This window comes from Erythrolamprus reginae, chromosome 1, assembly GCF_031021105.1.
Source record: "Erythrolamprus reginae isolate rEryReg1 chromosome 1, rEryReg1.hap1, whole genome shotgun sequence".
NCBI lineage: Eukaryota > Metazoa > Chordata > Lepidosauria > Squamata > Dipsadidae > Erythrolamprus > Erythrolamprus reginae.
Genome location: NC_091950.1, coordinates 148,222,178 through 148,242,581, shown reverse-complemented (window position 1 = coordinate 148,242,581; position 20,404 = coordinate 148,222,178). Strand labels below are relative to the sequence as shown.

General features: G+C 43.3%; 1 protein-coding gene across 1 annotated transcript in view; it reads left to right on the top strand.

Annotated features, from left to right (window-relative positions):
- The window catches only part of CYP27A1 (cytochrome P450 family 27 subfamily A member 1), a 33,726-nt gene extending 15,969 nt beyond the window's left edge, over positions 1 to 17,757 (top strand). The window contains exons 4-10 of the mRNA XM_070729009.1: positions 320 to 519; positions 3,507 to 3,704; positions 3,929 to 4,089; positions 10,086 to 10,252; positions 12,749 to 12,830; positions 14,228 to 14,431; positions 16,717 to 17,757. Of these exons, the coding sequence (XP_070585110.1) occupies positions 320 to 519; positions 3,507 to 3,704; positions 3,929 to 4,089; positions 10,086 to 10,252; positions 12,749 to 12,830; positions 14,228 to 14,431; positions 16,717 to 16,842 (1,138 nt within the window). The 3' untranslated portion in view covers positions 16,843 to 17,757. The remainder of the gene's footprint in view (positions 1 to 319; positions 520 to 3,506; positions 3,705 to 3,928; positions 4,090 to 10,085; positions 10,253 to 12,748; positions 12,831 to 14,227; positions 14,432 to 16,716) is intronic.
- Positions 17,758 to 20,404: the final 2,647 nt, after the last annotated feature.

The following is a 20,404-nucleotide window of genomic DNA, read 5'->3' as shown; positions in this document are numbered from 1 at the left end:
TTCAGACATGCCGTAATATAATCTTTCTTCAACCTTATAATAAAGGAAAGTTAAAAGTTTTCCTGTACAGTTGCATCTGACTCTAGAGTGGGGCCCGCATCTCTTTTTCTTGGCTGAAGGAGCCAGCTTTGTCCAAAGATATCATCTATGGTTATGTGGCCAGTGTGACTATAAGCTAAATGCACATTGAATGCTGTTACCTTTCCATCAAAGTGGCACCCATTTATCTACTCATGTTTGAGTTTGCATTAGCAATCCCAGCTTTCATTTCCTGTATCGACTACTCAAAGGGTTAACAAAACATCTCTCCCATTCTTAGGGATGGAGAAAGGTGGCACCGTCTACGGCAGGTGTTGAACAAGAGGATGCTCAAGCCTTCTGAGGCCATGCTCTATGCAGATTCCATCAATGAAGTGGTGTCTGATCTCATAGTGCACCTTGAAAACGAGAGAAGTAAAAGTTCCTCAGGAGTAAAAGTTGAAGATATGGCCAACCTGTTGTACCGATTTGCCTTGGAAGGTATGTTTGTAGCTTGTGGTGGATAGGAATGGACTGTGAGTTCTTTTATTTCTGAGGCTATTTTTGCAGGCGATGATTGTATGACTTATTTAGCCACGAGTCATCTGGGCTTTTGGAGGTTTTATGATGCCAAACAATAAAATGACCTCATAAACAATGCGTGCGCAACAGCTAGGCTAAAGTGGGTTTTGGCTGCTTTGTGCTTCAGTGTGTTATATGAAAGTAGTCACAATAAAACTGAATATGAGATCTTATGACTCTAGGCAGCTTTTAGTTTGGCCTGGCTTTTAAAAGGAAGTGGGGGTCCAATGAAAGACTGAATGTTATCACTGCTGCATATACCTAGGAGAAAACTGTTTCTTCGTTCTTCCACAAAATTAAGAACATAAGGACATAAGAAGAGCCATGCTGAATCAGGCCAAAGCCCATCGAGTCCAGCATTCTGTGTCACACAGTGGCCCACCAATTGCCCATGGGGATCTTGAGCAGAAAGAGAAGGCAAGACCCTCCCTTTCCCTTGACCCCCAACAAATGGTACTCAAGGGAATCCTGCCTGCCTCAACCAACATAGAGGCGGCACTTGGACATCTGTTTCAATAACCATCTATATGCTTGGCATCCACGAATCTGTCTAACCCTGCCTTGAAGCTATGAAGGCTGACAGTTGTCACGACCTCTTCTGGAAGTGAATTCCATAAACCAACAACCCTCTGGGTGAAGAAATATTTCCCTTTATTTGTCCTCACAAATTCATGAATTTCTTTCCTTAAGTTTGTGGTTGCATCAGGAGAAAAAGTTGCACGCAGAAGCATTTTGTTTAGAACTGCAGTGGGTGGTGAAGATCACATTCCTCCTGCTGAGCTGCTCCTCATTATAGATACTGTAGGAGGAAAACTGGTTTGTCTGTGGTGCCAAAAAGCAGAAAAAATTCAGTAGTACTTTTCTTTCTGATACATTTTATTAAAAGGCATAGCCTTCGGCTTAACTTCATCAAAGGCACAAAATAACTAGGTTGATGTTGGATGGATGTAAGATTGAAATTTGGGTGAGGCAGGGGGGGAAGAGAGTGGAAGACCAATCTGCCACTCACAAAAATTTGTGCCTTTGAACACAGATGGCCAAGCCTAATTATTTTCATTCCCTTGCCATCTTGAAAACTGATCTACTTGCACTCTTTAAAGCGTGCAGTAAATATAAATATAAATGCTAAATATAAAGGAGGATCTATCTGGCCTTCCTGGATTGCTGTGGATAAATAATAAAGGAAATAAGAGTTGCCTATAGCACAGGTCACCAACCTGTGGTCCATGGACCGGTCATTGGTGATCCATGAGAAAATTTTGGTGGTCTGTGGAGAAATCTTGGCTTCTGGACCAGATATGGCCAAGAATAATTAATCCAGTCCAGGAAGAAGAGAGGAGAGGAGAGGAAAAGAAGGGGAGGGAAGGGGAGGGAGGAGAGGGAGGGAAGGGACTACAGCTACAGCTCTGGAATATGGGACTGACTTTCCCAACAACATCAGCAAGCTGCTCTCAAATAAGCTTCAATTATTTTGTAATAATTACACTACCTTTAATAATTTTGTTACAATTAAATAGCCTTTAAAGATTTTGTTATGATTAAATAAGCATTTACGATTTTGTTATACTGTATTTAAATAAGCGTTATAATCTGCTTATGTTAAATAGGTGCATTTCTTATTAATAAGATGGAAGTTCTCTGATCATTATTTTAAAAATACATTTATCTTTTTAAAAATCATATTAGTGGTCTGCAGGACTTAAAATTATGAATTTGGTGGCTTTTAAAAGTATGACCTTGGTGGTCCATCCATCCATCTATCCATCCACCTATCCATCTATCCAAAAGATCAAAAAGGTTGGGGACCCCTGGCCTATACTGTAGATCAAGCTGTCACATAGTAGAGATGAGCGAAAAGGAAAACAGTAATCGGGTGGCTGCAGTAATATCACCAAATGAAGTCAATGATAGAAAATAGATAGATGGATGCATGCATGGGTGGGTGCATGGATGCATGGTGTGTCACACTCTATCTCTGTGTCTGTATGTTTATATATGTGTATGGCACGCACCGGTATGTACATGTCTATATGAGTCTCCGGAGAGGGGCGGCATACAAATCCAATAAATAAATAAATAAATAATGTGTATGTGTGTACATACTGTCTATCTACACTGTCTGTCTGTCTGTCTGTCTATTTATCTATCTATCTATATCTATCTATCTATATCTATCCATTTATCTATTTATCCATCTATCCATCTATTTATGTCTACAAGTGTATGTGTGTGTATGTGTGTATGTATACACATATAGATACACACAGTCTATCTATACATCTCTATATATCTATCTCTCTATCCATCCATCCATCCATCCATCCATCAGTATGTTTATGTATACACACACACAGTCTGTCTATCTACACAATCAGCCTCTGTCCTATTCTATTCTATTCCTTTCCATTCCATTCCATTCTAGTCTCTGTCCCCACAAAGACATAAAGCAGGGTAATTCAGCCAAAGCAATTTATCACAAAATCCAAGTAAAGATTCCCATTTTTATTTATGAAACTGAATTGCTGGCTAAGGCATTAAAGGAGCTGATATGCAGCACCTCTGGAAGCCTAGGCTGAACGATGCCTTAGCATGAGAACAGAGCCTTCAGAACAGACACCATGCTTCCAAGCAGGGAGAATATCACTCCCTGGAGAGTTTGCGCCAACTGCCTACAAATGTTGCCTGGTTGTCAGTATGACCACTGTACAGTATATCCAGCCCACTGGAGTGTCATCCATTTCAGTACTTCTATACAAATCAGAAACATAACCAAAGTATCTTTCATTGTGACTAATAGCACTCTTCCCTCTTCTCATCTTTATCTGACCCATTTCTTTCTAGGCTGTAGTTCCTTCTGGCTGCCATTCTGCATACTTTTATGACTTATCTGTATTTTCCATCTCCAGGTATCTCCTATATTCTCTTTGAAACCCGCATTGGCTGTCTGGAGAAACAGATGCCCATTGAAACAAAAAATTTCATTGATGCAATTGGATATATGTTCAGGAATTCTGTCTTTGTCACCTTCCTACCCAAATGGACACGGAACATGCTGCCTTTCTTTAACCGTTATATGCAAGGCTGGGATACCATCTTTGGCTTTGGTACGTGAATGATAGGAATCTGAGAATAACTCTCTGAATTTTTGGTCAAATCAGCTTGGTATCTTCCAAGGAGCTGACATTTGTCTGTGTTCCTCTTGGAGAATTTGTATTTACTGTTCATAGCCAAGGAATCAATGGATTCCTTGCTGTCCATTATAATGGATATTGTCTTGCTAGTCTCAATGGTGTAAACCATCAGTAACTGAAGCTCTTTCGTGCTGTAGGGAAAAAATTGATTGATCAGAAGACTTTGGATTTAGAGAAGCGTCTGGAACGGGGTCAGGAAGTTTCAGGATACTTGACGTACTTGCTTAGCAGTGGGCGGCTTAGTAATGAAGAGATACATGGAAGCATAACTGAGCTGCTATTGGCTGGCGTTGACACGGTAGGTCATTGACTTTCCATTCTTCCTATACGGGTACTCTGATGCTTGAGGAACAAATGTAATTGTCATGTTGTTGAGCATGTTTTCACCTGCTGATCAACCTATATTCCTTACAATGCTGCTGTCAGGATTCCAAGTAACAACTTCTTAAAAAGCAGAACCAGAACTCCAAGGCAAGCAAGTTCCTCAAGGAACAATTTTATTAGAGATTATTATTATTATTATTATTATTATTATTATTATTATTATTATTATTTGGATTTGTATGCCGCCCCTCTCCGAAGACTCGGGGCGGCTCACAACAAGTGAAACAAATCATAAATAATGCAATTAATTAAAATATTTAGAAATTTAAAAAAACCCATAAACTAACAGACACACACACAAGCATACCAGGTATAAATTAAACATGCCCAGGGGGAGATGTTTCAATTCCCCCATGCCTGACGGCAAAGGTGGGTTTTAAGGAGTTTACGGAAGGCAAGGAGAGTAGGGGCAGCTCTAATCTCCGGGGGGAGTTTGTTCCAGAGAGCCGGTGCCGCCACAGAGAAGGCTCTTCCGCTGGGGCCCGCCAACCGACATTGTTTAGTTGACGGGACCCGGAGAAGGCCCACTCTGTGGGACCTAATCGGTCGCTGGGATTCGTGCGGCAGGAGGCGGTCTTGGAGATATTCTGGTCCAATGCCATGAAGGGCTTTAAAGGTCATAACCAACACTTTGAATTGTGACCGGAAATTGATCGACAGCCAATGCAGACTGCGGAGTGATGGTGAAACATGGGCATACCTAGGTAAGCCCATGACTGCTCTCGCAGCTGCATTTTGCATGATCTGAAGTTTCCGAACACTTTTCAAAGGTAGCCCCATGTAGAGAGCATTACAGTAGTCGAACCTCGAGGTGATGAGGGCATGAGTGACTGTGAGCAATGAGTCCCGGTCCAGATAGGGCCGCAACTGGTGCACCAGGCGAACCTGGGCAAACGCCCCCCTCGCCACAGCTGAGAGATGGTTTTCTAATGTGAGCTGTGGATCGAGGAGGACGCCCAAGTTGCGGACCCTCTCTGAGGGGGTCAATAATTCCCGCCCAGGGTAATGGACGGACAGGTGGGATTGTCCTTGGGAGGCAAAACCCACAGCCACTCCGTCTTATCCGGGTTGAGTTTGAGTCTGTTGACACCCATCCAGGCCCCAACAGCCTCCAGGCACCGGCACATCACTTCCACCACTTCGTTGACTGGGCATGGGGCGGAGATGTAAAGCTGGGTATCATCAGCATATTGATGATACCTCACCCCATGTCCTTGGATGATCTCACCCAGCAGTTTCATGTAGATGTTGAATAGTAGGGGGAAGAGGACCGACCCCTGAGGCACCCCACAAGGGAGAGACCTCGGAGCCGACCTCTGACCCCCCACTAACACTGACTGCGACCGGCCAGAGAGGTAGGAGGAGAACCACTGAAGAACAGTGCCTCCCACCCCCAACCCCTCCAGCCGGTGCAGAAGGATACCATGGTCGATGGTATCGAAAGCCGCTGAGAGGTCGAGGAGCACCAGGACAGAGGATAAACCCCTGTCCCGGGCCCGCCAGAGATCATCCATCAACGCGACCAAAGCGGTTTCCGTGCTGTAACCGGGCCTGAAACCCGACTGCTGGGGACCTAGATAATCGGCTTCTTCCAAGGACCGCTGGAGCTGGAGTGCCACCACCTTCTCAACAACCTTCCCCATAAAGGGAAGGTTGGAGACTGGACGATAGTTATTAAGTACGGCTGGGTCCAGGGAAGGCTTCTTGAGGAGGGGGCGCACGAGCGCTTCTTTATAGAGTGTTGGAAAAACTCCCCTCCCCAAGGAAGCGTTGGTAATCTCCTGGGCCCAGCTCCGTTTCACCTCCCTGCTGGCCGAGACCAACCAGGAGGGACACGGATCCAGTAAGCAGGTGGCGGAACTCACAGCTCCAATGGCCTTGTCCACTTCATCAGGTGTCACCAGATCAAACTCTTCCCAGACAGGTGGACAAGTACGTGCCCCAGTCACCTCGACTGACTCGTTGTCAGTCGACTCTGTTTTACAATTGGAGTCGAGGTCGGCCCGGATCTGAGCGACTTTATCAGCGAAAAACGTGTTAAAATCCTCGGCACTACTCTGCAAGGACTCCCCAACTCCCCCCTGGTTAAGAAGGGAGCGGGTCACCCTAAACAGAGCGGCCGGGCGGGATTCCGCTGATGCAATCAAGGCGGCATGGTACGCGCATCTTGCCACCTTGAGCGCCACTTTGTAAGTCTTAATAAAAGCTCTTACAAGTGTTCGATCATATTCAGACCTACTCTTCCTCCATCGCTTCTCTAGACGTCTCTTTTGGCGTTTCAACTCCCAGAGCTCCTGGTTGAACCATATTGGCACAAACTGGTGAAAACCGACTCTGAAAGTTCCTGCAGTTTTCACCTGATTAAAAAGTGAAAGTTCCCCCTTTCCCCAAACAATCAGTCACAATTCTCCAATCAAGGTACTGGATGGTCACATAGTAAATGGACTCCTCCTCTCTCCAGCTACCTGTTGGAATGTCCTTGGTTCCCACAGGAAACTATTTTGTTTTGGCTACAAAACCCCCATCTAACTATGTTCCTCCTTTCTAACCCATCTTTGCATTGTGGTAGCCCTGAAGCCTCCAAAATGGCCCCAGCCAGGTTTGCTTCAAACAGTTGATAGCTTCTTGAAAGCCCAAATATACATTAGAACAGCGATGGGAACCTCAGTGTCAAAGATGACACACCACAATGTTTTCCCAATGTTCACTAAGACCTGGCGACTATTCTTGAAAGAACACTATTTTCATGTGATTTTTCTGAGGCTGAAGAGACTACATGAGAATGGCGTGTGCTGTCATACAGATTCTGGGCCTTCTGAAAATCACGTGAGAATGAGGCGTGCTTTCACACAGTTTTCAGAGACCACCGAAGCCACTGGAGATCATTCTCTGGAGCTGATTCAAGACAGGGTGAAAATGTTCCCCGTTCGCTCATGCCTGTCGGTCGTTGGAAAACCAATCGTGAAGGGAGCGCAAGGCTCCGCCCACCAGCCCAGAAGCCCCCATTTGGGTTCTTTTATCCTGTCAGGCCTAAGCCGTCATGTGGAGTTAGAGATTTTGGCCTGCCACAGTAATACAGCATAAGGGAGGTTGGGAGGGGTAGTCAGTGGGAAAATTACTAGACACAACCAAAGATTCTTTTCTCTGAGCCAAGGTCACTGTTTGTTCTGCCTCACTGAAGAGAAGAGGAAGTTGATAAACCCCTGCACACGGACTGGCTCTCGTGATGAACTTGTGGGTGTGGGGGATGTAAGATGAACCTTAACCCAGGTGGGATTCTGGGAAGTATTCAGAATCGGAATTTGATGCTGTATTACTGTGGTAGGCCGAAATCTCTAACTCCACATGACGGCTTCGGCCTGACACTGTGCATGCGCAAAGTATTCTGTGCGTGTGCAGAGGGTAAAAGAACCCAAATAGTGGCATCCGAGAGCAGTGTTCCCTCTAAATTTTTTTCGGTGTGGGCAGAAAAGTATAGGGTCTGAGCAGCAATCCCTTCGGGACTGGGCAGCATAGAAGTAAAAATGAATAAGTAAGTAAGTAAGTAAGTAAGTAAGTAAGTAAGTAAGTAAGTAAGTAAGTAAATAAATAAATAAATAAATAAAATAAATAAATATGAAAAAAATCCCTTCTTTTTTATTAAAAAAAATTAATAATAAAACAAAACCAAAATCTATTACTATTAAAACTAAAACAACCAGCAAAACCAAAAACACAACTATTAATAAATCCATGCTTTAAAATCTTCATTTCTTAAATATTTATCATAGTATTATAGTAATGTAATAATACTATGAAAATCTATCTGAACACCAATGCATCAATTAATATATTTCCATATTTACTTTTCTATAATTTCATTCAATATTTCCAAGCTCAATTACTTTTCAGGAACTTCAATTTTATAAGAGTTCTGTTTTAAGAGAACTGTCTGAGACAGCTTATTTACAATGTAAATAAGAGGCTGCCACAAAGAAGGGGGAGTCAAGTTATTCTCCAGAGCACCTGAAGGACAAGAAGCAGTGGATGGAAACTAATCAAGGAGAGAAGCAACTTAGAAGCAAGGAGTGAATGTGAGAACAATTAATCCATGGAACTACTTGCCTCTAGAAGTTGTGAATGCTCAAACACTGGAAGTTTTAAAGAAGATGTTGGATACCCACTTGTCTGTAGGGTTTTCTGCCTAAGCAGGGGGTTGGACTAGAAGACCTCCAAGGTCCCTTCCATCTTGATTGTTAGAAAATGTTTCACATTTTAAAATATCTGTACAAGCCACAAGAGACATCTCTTTAGAGGAACATCTTCCCACCTTGTAGACAATACTTCCAGAAACTGGGAAAAACCATAAACAACTTCTACATCTAGTATCCAATATCCAGTATCTAGTTCAGTAAACACAGGTCAGTTTGACATGGCTTGATTGTTAATGAATTATCAGTCTCTCTAGGACTTTCAGATGACTTGCACCTAAGGAGATTGTTTTGATTTTTTTTTTTTTTTTGCAAAAGCAAAACCAACATCATTTAGAAGCAGTTAAAAATGCCTTCAATGAGAATTTTAAAAATACAATATCCAATTAGAAAAAGCCATACTTTTCTCTCCTTCCCCGCTCGTTCCCCAAGGTGGAAATCCAATCCAGTCAGTTTTAAAATCACGCCGCATTTTGGAGTCGGAGGGAGGGGGGAAAGGACCGTTGAATTTACCTGAATGGTCTTCTCGAAGCACTGCGAGGAGAGTCCAACATGGGTGATACTTCAGCCTGATTGGTTAGGGACTGAGTTAAAATAGAATATTAATTAACTCCGCCCTGTAGCCACCCCTACAGCTCAGTCAATAAAAACGAAGGAGTAGTGCAATCAACACAACTTTATTAACTCAACAGAAAGAACAACAACTGAGCCCCTGGGCCAAATGGCCAGGTTGGGTTTGGACTCTCCTCGCAGTGCATCGAGAAGACCGTTCAGGTAAGTTCAACGGTCCTTCTCCAATGCACTGCTACGGAGAGTCCAACATGGGATATACCCAAGATTAAGATAACAGGGCGGGAGACGGCTGGACCAGGGGCCTATGCAATTCACACACCCTCTGCAGCACTCTCCGGCCAAAGGCCGCATCTGAGGACCCAAAGGAGTCCAGTTTGTAATGTTTAATGAAGGTGTTCGGAGGGAGACAAGCTTGATCAGAAGTCGCCAAGGAGGCTTTGGCAGTCCAGAGCGAACGGAGCGTTTTCCTTTCTCTGGGTGCTTGGAGAGGGAATAAACCTCTGCCAGTGCCCAGAGAAAATAAACACTTTCTTCACTCTGGGCAGCCGAGGAGTCACCACAGCGAAGGAAAGGCGCCAGCTACAAAGCGAGCGAGCGAGAAGAGAGGGGAGCCCTTCAGCATGGGAAGGAAGAGGCAGCAGGTAGCAGCAGCAGCCGCCAATGTATGGGAGGCACTGTATGGTAGGCAACCTCGCGCTGGGTGTATTGGAGGCACATGCTCCTCCTCGCCACCTCAGAGCCCCTCTTTTTTTTTTAAGCCTTAAAGTTTTGGATTTTTTTGATTCCCCTCACTTCACCTTCCTTCTTCGGCAGTGATTCTTCTACTCTTCTTCCTCCTCCTCCTCCCACCCAAATTCCAAGCTTTTATTTCTTTCCTAATGGGTTTGCACGCATTATTTGCTTTTACATTGATTCCTATGGGAAAAATTGCTTCTTCTTAAGAACGTTTCTACTTAAGAACCTGATCATGGGACAAATTAACTTCTTAAGTCGAGGTACCACTGTACCTTTATACATGTGCATCCCAGTGTCTGACACAGGACACAAGTCACAGCATTTGTGATGATGTCATCGTCACACATACGTGTTCATTCCCCTGCCCAGAGAGGATGCCTATCAGTTTCACTCTCTCGTTTGGTCTTTTCAGACGTCCAATACTATGTCTTGGTGCTTGTATCACCTGGCTAGAAACCCAGACATCCAGGAAGATTTATATCAGGAAATAGCCAGTGTGCTACCCGCAGACCAAATCCCTGAAGCCAAAGACATCAGCAAGATGCCTCTGCTGAAGGCGATCATCAAGGAAACTCTCAGGTAGGAGCCTCTCAGTGGTAGAACAAAGAAGCCGAATGCAATCTTAACCTCAGATCAAGGGTAGAGTGGATGATGTACAGCCTGGGTTTTTAAGAAACTACTGGTAGTTCTCAAATTACGACCATAATGGACGTTGCACCATTATCACAATTTTATGTGGTGGTTGTTAAGCAAGTATGAATTTGACTTTGACTTTGACTTTGAATTTGAATTTGTATGCCGCCCAACCCCCGAGGGACTCTGGGTGGCTCACAATCAAAAAAAGAAAAACATACAATGTAATATTAAAACCCCTTAAAAAACAATCTAAAGCAATTTAAACCCAACAATTAAAAACAAGTTAAAACAGCTAAAGCCATGCATGTTGTTAAATGGCCGGATCCTGACGGTGTACCATCAGATCAACGGCCCCAAGCCTACTGGAAAAGCCAGGTCTTTACAGCTTTCCTGAAGGCCAGTAAGGTGGGGGTAGTCTGGATCTCAGGAGGCAGCTGGTTCCAAAGAGTCGGAGCAGCCACAGAGAAGGCCCTCCCCTGCAGGCCCACCAGCCGACACTGCTTAGCTGATGGGACCTGGAGAAGACCAACCCTGTGGGCCCTTATCGGTTAGTGGGAGCTGTGTGGTAGAAGGCGGTCTCTAGGACAGTCTGGCCCTCAGCCAGGTAGGGCTTTAAAGGTAATGACCAACACTATGGGTATTAAGTGAACCAATTGTTTGCTGTGAGAACAATTTTGCCAAAAACTAGAAGTGCTGCTTTTCAATAAAACTATTGTAAAAACAGTCAAGTGACCGAAGGATACTACAAATAGCTTAAATACGTACAGTTAGATATTGCTGAGTGCCTGGAGGTTGTGACTGTGTGGGGAAGAGCAACTTTCAGAACTTCAAATCTGAGTTGTAAATAACTCCAGGAGCCAGGGTGGCGCAGCAGGTAGAGTGCAGTACTGCAGGCCACTGAAGCTGACTGGTAGATCTGTAGGTCAGCGGTTCAAATATCATCACTGGCTTAAGATTGACTCAGCCTTCCATCCTTCCGAGGTGGGTAAAATGAGGACCAAGATTGTGGGGGCAATAGGCTGGCTCTGTTAAGAACTGCTATTGCTAACATGTTGTAAGAATGAATGAATGAATGAATGAATGAATGAATGAATGAATGAATGAATGAATGAATGAATGAATGAATGAATGAATGAATAAATAAATAAATAAATGTAAGTTGGTTGTAAGTCAAGGATTAAGGACTACCTGCATTTGTGAGAATGTAAAAGCAGGCTGTAAGTCTTGCAGATGCAAAATTCTCCCACCTGATGTGTTCAGGAAATTGTGAAGTACAAACAGAATAATTGTCAGCTGCCAGAAACAAGTAACATACATATTTTCCCCAGTGTGCTTCTCAGGATGGCCTTTCTATGGCTTTCATATTTGTGTATGTGTGCCATTAAGGCAGTCTTGTCTCCTGATGGCCACAAGTCTGAAAGGAGATTGTTCTGGGTTCTAGCTGGGTCGGAACTTTTCTGCCAGTTTAATATAACATACTATAATCACATTTTTTTCAATGCTCCCTTAGCATCAGACCCATTCTTGACTAAAAGCAGGGTTTTTTTCCTCTCTTTTATTTATTTGAGTCAATTATTGACTTGCAACAACTGCTTGGATTAGATTCTGCACTTTTCTTGGCGATGTTTTTCAGGAATGGTTTACCACTGCCTCCTTCCTAAGGCTGAGAATGAGTGATTGGTCCAAGGTCATTATTTTACTGAAAGAGTAGTAGATCCTTGGAACAAACTTCCAGCAGACGTGGTTGGTAAATCCACAGTAACCGAATTTAAACATGCCTGGGATAAACATATATCCATTGTAAGATAAAATACAGGAAATAGTAAAAGGGCAGACTAGATGGACCATGGGGTCTTTTTCTGCCGTCAGTCTTCTATGTTTCTATGTTTCTATGTCATCAAGTTGGCCTAGGTCAGTAATGGCGAACCTTTTTTTCCTTGGGTGCCTAAAGAGTGTGGGTGAGCATTATCGCGTACACCCATAATTCAATGCCTGGGGAGGGCAAAAACAGCTTTCCCTACCTCCCGGAGGCCAGAAATGGCCTGTTTCCCAACTTCTGGTGGGCCCAGTAGGCTCATGCTTCACCCTCCCCAGGCTCCAAAGACTTTCCTGGAGCCGGAGGAGGGTAAAAATGACCTCCACCATCCCCCCAGAGGCTCTCTGGGAGCCAAAAATGTACTCCCAGAGACTCTGTGTGAGCCAGAATTCAGCTGGCCGGCACACACATGCATGTTGGAGCTGAGCTAGGGCAATGGCTCACGTGCCAGCAGATATGGCTCTGCGTGTCACCTGCGCCATAGGTTCGCTATCACTGGCCTAGGTGATAAACCTTATGAGATGGGCCAAACTCAAAAGGGTTGCATTCACTGCTCTAGGTCATTAGGGGCCTCTTCCTGCTGTTCTATGCTGCCCACTGATCTGCCACTTCCCCCTTTAAAGGCTTTATCCTGTGGTCCCCGCCAATGCACGAATTATTGCAGAAAAGGAAGTTGTCATTCAAGGATACCAGTTCCCAAAGAATGTAAGTACTGGTTTATTATTTATCTTACAGTCAGGACATCTCTGAGGCAGTGTTTCCCAACCTGGCTGGGGAATTCTGGGAGTTGAAGTCCAAATATCTTCAAGTTGCCAAGGTTGGGAAACACTGCTCTAAGGGAATTGGGCTTAGTAGTCGGAAAGAATTTGAAGCATCACGTAATCATTGGGATAGCAGTCCATGCTAGGAATGTTAGCATCCATTAGGAATGTCACTGTATGATTGGCAGAGAATTGGGCAAAGTCTAGGAAAATGGACAGGTTGGAAGATATAAGGGTCAAGGATTAAATTTTTTTTAAAAGCATTTTTTATTTATAAGATATGTATATTTTTTCCTATGGAATATAAAGTAGGCTATGCAGTCTGAGAACCCCCCTAGTACCAAGGCACACACTCTGTTCCTGTTGCACATAAGCCATAGAGCTTGATTTTTGTCTACCAGGAGCATTTGCAACTTGGAAACATGCCAGTATTCTATCATCTCTCCCACCCGGAAGGGATACCCAGATAGATCCTGGAAGTGATGGGCTGTACCAAATACAGGTGGGATCGGCAATCCATTAGAAAAAATGAAGATGCGTGTGCATGTCACACACCCCGACACGTGCATGCATGAGATTTTGCTTCTGCGTATGTGCCCCAAGCGAAATCTTGCAGAATTTCAGCAATTTTTTGTGATTTTTCGCTTCTGCGCATGCGTGGAAGCAAAAATATCGGTGAAAATCACCAAAATCACGTGAAATTTTGCTTTGGGTGCATGTGCAGAAATGAAATCTCGCATCACAGGGGTGCGCGCGTGGGGGTGGGCACACTCCCACACTGGCCCCAGGAAGCACCAAGGAGGCATACCAGTAGATGCCGGCAACAGCGACCCTTCACTGGGTCCTGCCCATGTTTGTTGCCATCATAATTTTATGATCTGGCTGAGATACAAACCCGGGGTTTAAGATTTTTTTGCCTCTTCTTCCAAACTATTTTCACCTTGCAAACCCAAGCCACCGCCACTGGGATGCCCCACCTCTGGACTTCTGTTGCCAGCGAAGCACCCGTTTTTGCGCTGCTGGGATTCCCCTGCAGCATCACAAAAACATGGATTCCGGAGGTGGGGTTTCCAATGGAGGGGAGCCTCAGGGAAACCCCAGCAGCGCAAAAACGGGCGCTTCGGCTGGCAAAAGGGGTGAGTTTGGGGTTTGCACACATTAATCGCTTTTCCATTGATTCCTATGGGAAACACTGTTTTGTCTTACAAACTTTTCACCTTACAAACCTCGTCCTGAAACCAATTAAGTTCGTAAGACGGGGTATCACTGTATCTCCATTGGCTTATTCAGAAATCCTTTTTCTAATTGTTTTCCCCCTCTGTGCTTTCCATTGGCCTTAAGAGCCTCTTTGTGCTGGCTCACTATGGCATGTCACATGATGAGAGCAACTTCCCAGAGCCAGAGCGCTTCCTGCCACGCCGCTGGTTGCGAGACCAGAGAGAGGTCTCTCCTCACCCCTTCGGTTCCATTCCCTTCGGTTATGGAGTCCGTGCCTGTGCGGGGCGTCGCATTGCTGAGCTTGAAATGCACCTGGCTCTCGTCAGGGTAAGTAGTTTCCTGCACGTGAGTGTCCTTGTGCCCGTCTCTGTATTATCTGTGACATCATAGCTGCAAAATAAAGTGAAATTCCAACTTCATTTCTGGGATTCTAGTCTGATTTCTGTCCACAGGGAAATCAGTGGAATTCCACCACTCCCACTTTTGTTGTCTGTTATATATGTCTCTTAGCTGTTTCCCAGAAGGTGGAAGGTGGGCTAGATGACAAGTAGAGGCTGCCCCCAACTTACAATCATTGAAAGTTACAAAGACACTGAGAGCATATGCACCAATGACAAATTCCCTTTGTGTCCAAGCACACTAGGCCAATAAAGAATTCTATTCTATTCCTATTCTATTCTATATTCAATTCTTATTCTATTCTAATTCTTATTCATATTCTACTCTGATACGTATCCCAAATCTTATTCTAATTCTATTCTATATTCTATATCCTATATCCTATACAGTGTTCCCTCGATTTTCGCGGGTTCTAACTTCGCGGAAAATCTATACCACGTTTTTCAAAAATATTAATTTAAAAAATACTTTGCGCATTTTTTCCCCATACCACGGTTTTTCCCACCCGATGACGTCATATGTCATCGCCAAACTTTCGCCTGCCTTTAATAAATATTTTTTTAAATAAACTTTAATAAATAAACATGGTGAGTAATAATCTGAATGGTTGCTAAGGGAATGGAAAATTGCAATTTAGGGATTTAAAGTGTTAAGGGATGGCTTGTGATACTGTTCATAGCCAAAAATAGCGTATTTACTTCCGCATCTCTACTTCGCGGAAATTCGACTTTCGCGGGCAGTCTCGGAACGCATCCCTCGCGAAAAGCATGGGAACACTGTATTCTGTTATAGTCTATTACAGTCTAATTCTATTTCTATTCTAATTCTATTCTAAACCCTAGAAGAGATGTCTAGAATGACGCTGGAGAATCAGTAACTCCAAATCCGACTGAACACTTTTAAGAGCCTTTATTAGGACTTAGTTAATGGAGATACAGACGGCAAAATGTTCTCATTGTTCCGCACTTATTGCATCCCCTGATCCGTGCCCAGCCGCCCTCTTTAGGATGACTCATTCCCTTCTCAGTGTAGGAGCCCTTGCAGGGTAGAGCTGAGGAATTTGTTCAGTTTCTGTCGGATAAAGTCACCCAGATTCGGATGGACCTGGACACTGATTGGGCCATTCCGACCAAGATGACAGGGGCAGGTCTTAGCCTTAGTGTGGGATGAATTTGACCCTGCGACTCCTGAGGATGTGGCCAATGCTGTGGGAGCGATGAGTTCTTCCTCGTGTTTTTTGGACTCGTGCCCCTCCCTATGCCAGAAGATATAAAAAAGAGAAAAAAGTGTATTTGGGAAGTCTACCATTTTTATTATGAATTGATTAGTGGATATGACTTCAGGAGGAAAAGATCACATTCTTCTTCTCCATTCTTGTGACTTTGCCAACTGGGAACCATTTTGACATAAAATTATTATTATTATTATTATTATTATTATTATTATTATTATTAATTAGATTTGTATGCCGCCCCTCTCCGCAGACTCGGGGCGGTTCACAAAATGCTGTGATGTAAGAGTTTAAAAGTAAATATCAGCACAAGTAGTCCTCAACTTATGACCACAGTTGAGCCCAAAATTTGTGCCGCTAAGTGAGAAATTTGTTGAATGAGTTTTGACCCATTTTATGACTTCTCTTGTCACATTTGCTAAGTGAATCACTGCAGATGTTAAATGAATAATCTGGTTGTTAAGTGGGGGGGTGTCCCTCTCACCTTCCTGCCAATCAGCTTAAAGCTCTGCTGGGCAATTTGGTGCTAGACTTATGGTTGGGGGTCACCACAGCATGAGGAACTGTATTAAGGGGTTGCAGCATGAGAAAGTTTGAGAACCACTGGTCTAAGGGGTCTCCCGCCTACCAGTCCTAGTGGAGTTTGCTATATGCAGTTCACCAAAAGCAACACAAGGGGATCACGTGACCCCGTGATCTTAAGCTTGCACAAGGGGAGCTTGCACAAGGGGATCACGTGACCCTGTGACATTGCAACCCGTCATAAATATGACTCAGTTGCCCAGCGTCCGAATGTAAATCACGTGACCAGGGGGATGCCGCAATGGTCATAAATCTGAAAAATGGTTGTGTCACTTTTTTCAGTAACGGTCACAACGAGGACATTGAGGACACACCTGTAATGTGAATGGATGGAGGGCAAGGTGGAACCAGGCAGGAAGCCCATGAAATGATGTGCAATTTTTCTCTGGGTTGTTTCCAGATCACGCAGAAGTTCCTGATCAGACCAGACCCGCAGTGCACGAATGTGAAGCCTCTCTCCCGTATTGTGCTGGTGCCAGACAAGCCTATTAATTTGGATTTCCTGGACCGACAGACGAGGCCTTAATGCTTTATTCAGCCCGAGAGTCTGCAGAGATTTAGAGAATCTGCTCTGGGATTGGATTGCCTCCTGGATGGGGTACTGGCATAGTGTCTGAGATGCTCCACTCTTCAGGTGGGATTCAGCCTAAGGCAGTGGTTCTCAACCTGGCGATCGGGACCCCTTTGGGGGTCGAATGACCATTTCACAGAGGCTGCCTAAGACCATGGGAAAAGACAAATTTCCCCTGGTGTTAGGAACTGAAGTTTCTATTCTGGTGCCTTGGAACATATTTTTACAATCCGACCAATCAGATGTTTGCAGGGGTGGGGGGGTGTCCCTCTCACTTTCCTGCCAATCAGCTTAAAGCTCTGCTGGGCAATTTGGCGCTAGACTTATGATTGGGGGTCACCACAGCATGAGGAACTGTATTAAGGGGTTGCAGCATGAGAAGGTTTGAGAACCACTGGTCTAAGGGGTCTCCCGCCTACCAGTCCTAGTGGAGTTTGCTATATGCCGTTCACCAAAAGCAACATTTGCAGCCTTGCAGGCTTCTCTTAAAAGTGCACCCATAGGTTTGATTGCCAGGGTCCCAATTTCCTGTTCCTGGGCTTCTAATAATCCGTGGTCAAGTTTAAAAGGATAGAACAAAGCCAAGCTAAGTCACTTTTTCTCTGAGCAAACCACTTCCAAAAAAAAACCCCTTACCAAGGAAACTATTGGGACTTGTCCAGGTGGTTTCGGATAATCTGATGGAATTGAACAGGGGGGAAATGCACCCTTGCTTCAACCAATGATAAATCCTCTTTGGATGGGACGAGGCCTTCATGCATTCAATTCTACATGCTCCTTCCGTTCAGATAATTGTATGTAGGATGTGCGGTTCATACTACTGCCGCAAGCAAAACGTCTTCGAAGAAGAAAAAAAGGAAGAAAACAAAACAAGAACAACAAGAAAGTCCAGTTGCCTCTTGAAAAAGCACCTTTGGGACCATTGCCACATTATTCGTTAGATATTCGAAAATGAAGTAATTCTTCTTCCAAAGGTTACTAATCTAATTATCCCAAACTTCGAGCAAATATGGGAACAGTGCCAGGAATCTCCACTTCAAACAATGGGAGTGTAACATCTTCCCTGGATTTTGTACACCGAGTGCAAATTTCAGAAGGGAACATACTTTACGTTAAGATAAGTTACATTGAATTTATATTTTACTGACAAAAAAAATCTCAGTAACATAGAGATTCAACACACACACACACACACCCAAAAAAATAGTTTGTTGCAAAAGCGACTGCCTGCGAAGGCTCCTGAAAGGCAAAAGCGGAAGCAGTCTGCTCCATCCCATATTTGGGTAGACCAGGTTGCCCTTATAGACCAGCCCCAAGAGAAGCAACACTTAAGATACCATAACGCTTTCAGGCTTTCTCTATGTGTAAGTTCACACTCCATATATGAACACCGGAGAAGACCTTATATGAGTGCCATCTGTATCATGAACCACATCTTTGCAGGCTACCAGTGATACCATACCACACCAGTGGAGAAATTAGCAAGCATTGGTTCAGGGGCTATGGTTTGTTATTCTTTGCTTCATTAATGCAGTTAGAGTACATTTATTTTAATATAAAATATTTTTAATATAAAAAATAGCTAGAAAAGCACATAAAATGACATACGAAATAAACATACTCACTAATTATAACAGCTAATATCATTAATATTGCTTGTGGAATGACTGGAATTATCCAAGGAAAAGCATCTTTCTTGGCATGTGTGCCAACAGACATTGGCTGTTTAGAACATTGAAACACTGATTGATGGAAAAGTTGTCGTTGTTTCTTGGCATGTGTATGTGCCAACACAGAGAGAGAGAGAGAGAGAGAGAGATTTACTAAACTTTCACAGAAGGGGTCAAAATGAAGAAAAGATATTACTGGAGCTTCAATATGCATCAGGTGGTTTGTATCACAAGGTATTTATTTACAGTTTATTGAACACAAAAATGTCCAAGGCCTGATTGTTATATTGATATGTTGTCTTTCTGGCCTCTACGCAGCACATCTGTCCATGTAATAACATGAAGCTGGAAACAAAATGTTAAATATTCCCACAAGATCATGAAGTAATCATTTTGTAATCTTTCTGTTTGTTTATTTGGGTACCCAGGTAGCTAGCCTGTAAGGTATACAGGTTGCTACTACTATCATCATCTCCATCATTCTGTTGTAAATGTAACTAAAGCTACAGAAAAATAGGCCTCAAACTCAAAATAATTTCCAGACTTAAACTCTTACCCCAGAGGTGACCAGCCTATGGTTTCCAGATCTTGTTGAGAGCTCTAATTCCCAGCACCTTTTCTTCTTTCAGTTTACTACCCAGCTCCAATTCATGGCTGCTGTTGGGAGGGGAAAAAATCCAGTTCAAGCTGGGAATAAAATGGAGGCTGATCGGAAAGGAAGATTCTGTTTATTGGTGAACAGAACCAACACATGCACTGCTTGCAGTTCTGGGACAGCTGACAAAATGGAGTTGAGAGTGGGTGGATATAATACTTTCTGGATCCCTATGGGGTCATGTAGGGGTCATGGTTGACTCTATAGGCAAAAGGAGAAATGCAAATCCTAGGTGTTTGAGCTAATCTAGTCAATCTTTGGCTTGCTGCTAAGTTTCTGTCTGGCCCAGACATTTCTGAATGAATGACCAAATCTGCATTTTTAAAAAGCTGTCATGTTAGCATTTCACACTGGGCTTATTCCCAATGTTAAAATACCAAACTTGAAACAGAGTAATAACACAGACCAATCAGTAAGAGTATAAATATTATTTACAATGTATACAATAAAGTAACCAGTAAACAGTTAGCTACATACATATCCAAATCAAGCAATCATATACAGTTCTAAACATACATCAGCTAACCATTAATATTGCACATAGCTCCATGCAATACCATCATATAGTACATGGGCCAATATTAAGCACACAGCAAGTACATAGACCAATATTTGTAACATAGCAATATATTAGCACACAGTGGTATTGAGCACGCAGCAATATATTAGCACACAGCAGTAGTAAGCATACAGCAATATATTAACATACAGCAGTATTAAGCACACCGCAATATCTTAGCACACAGCAATATTAAGCACACAATGATACTTAGCACACAGCAATAGCAAACATTAGCAAGACTAACCGCAATAGCCACCAACAACCAGCAATACATTACAATCCAATAAAAAGCAATATGGGAAAATTGATTCCCCTCGGCCACTCCATTTTATGTATGGTTTGGGTTGTGTGAGTGTTTTTAAATCAAGGGTTTTTAACTGTTTTCCTGTTTTAATCATTGGATTTGTATTTTGTATTCTTGTTGTGAGCCGCTCTGAGTCTTCGGAGAGGGGGAGGCATACAAATCCAATCAATCAATAAACAAACAAACAAACAAACACACTTGTCTCCTTTATATGGCTAATTGCAGCCCTAGCTCTTAAAGTAACATTATACTATTTCCTCCAAACATACATTGCTGGTTAGTTCATATATTGACAAATCCAACTGGTGAAGTACCATACATAGTAC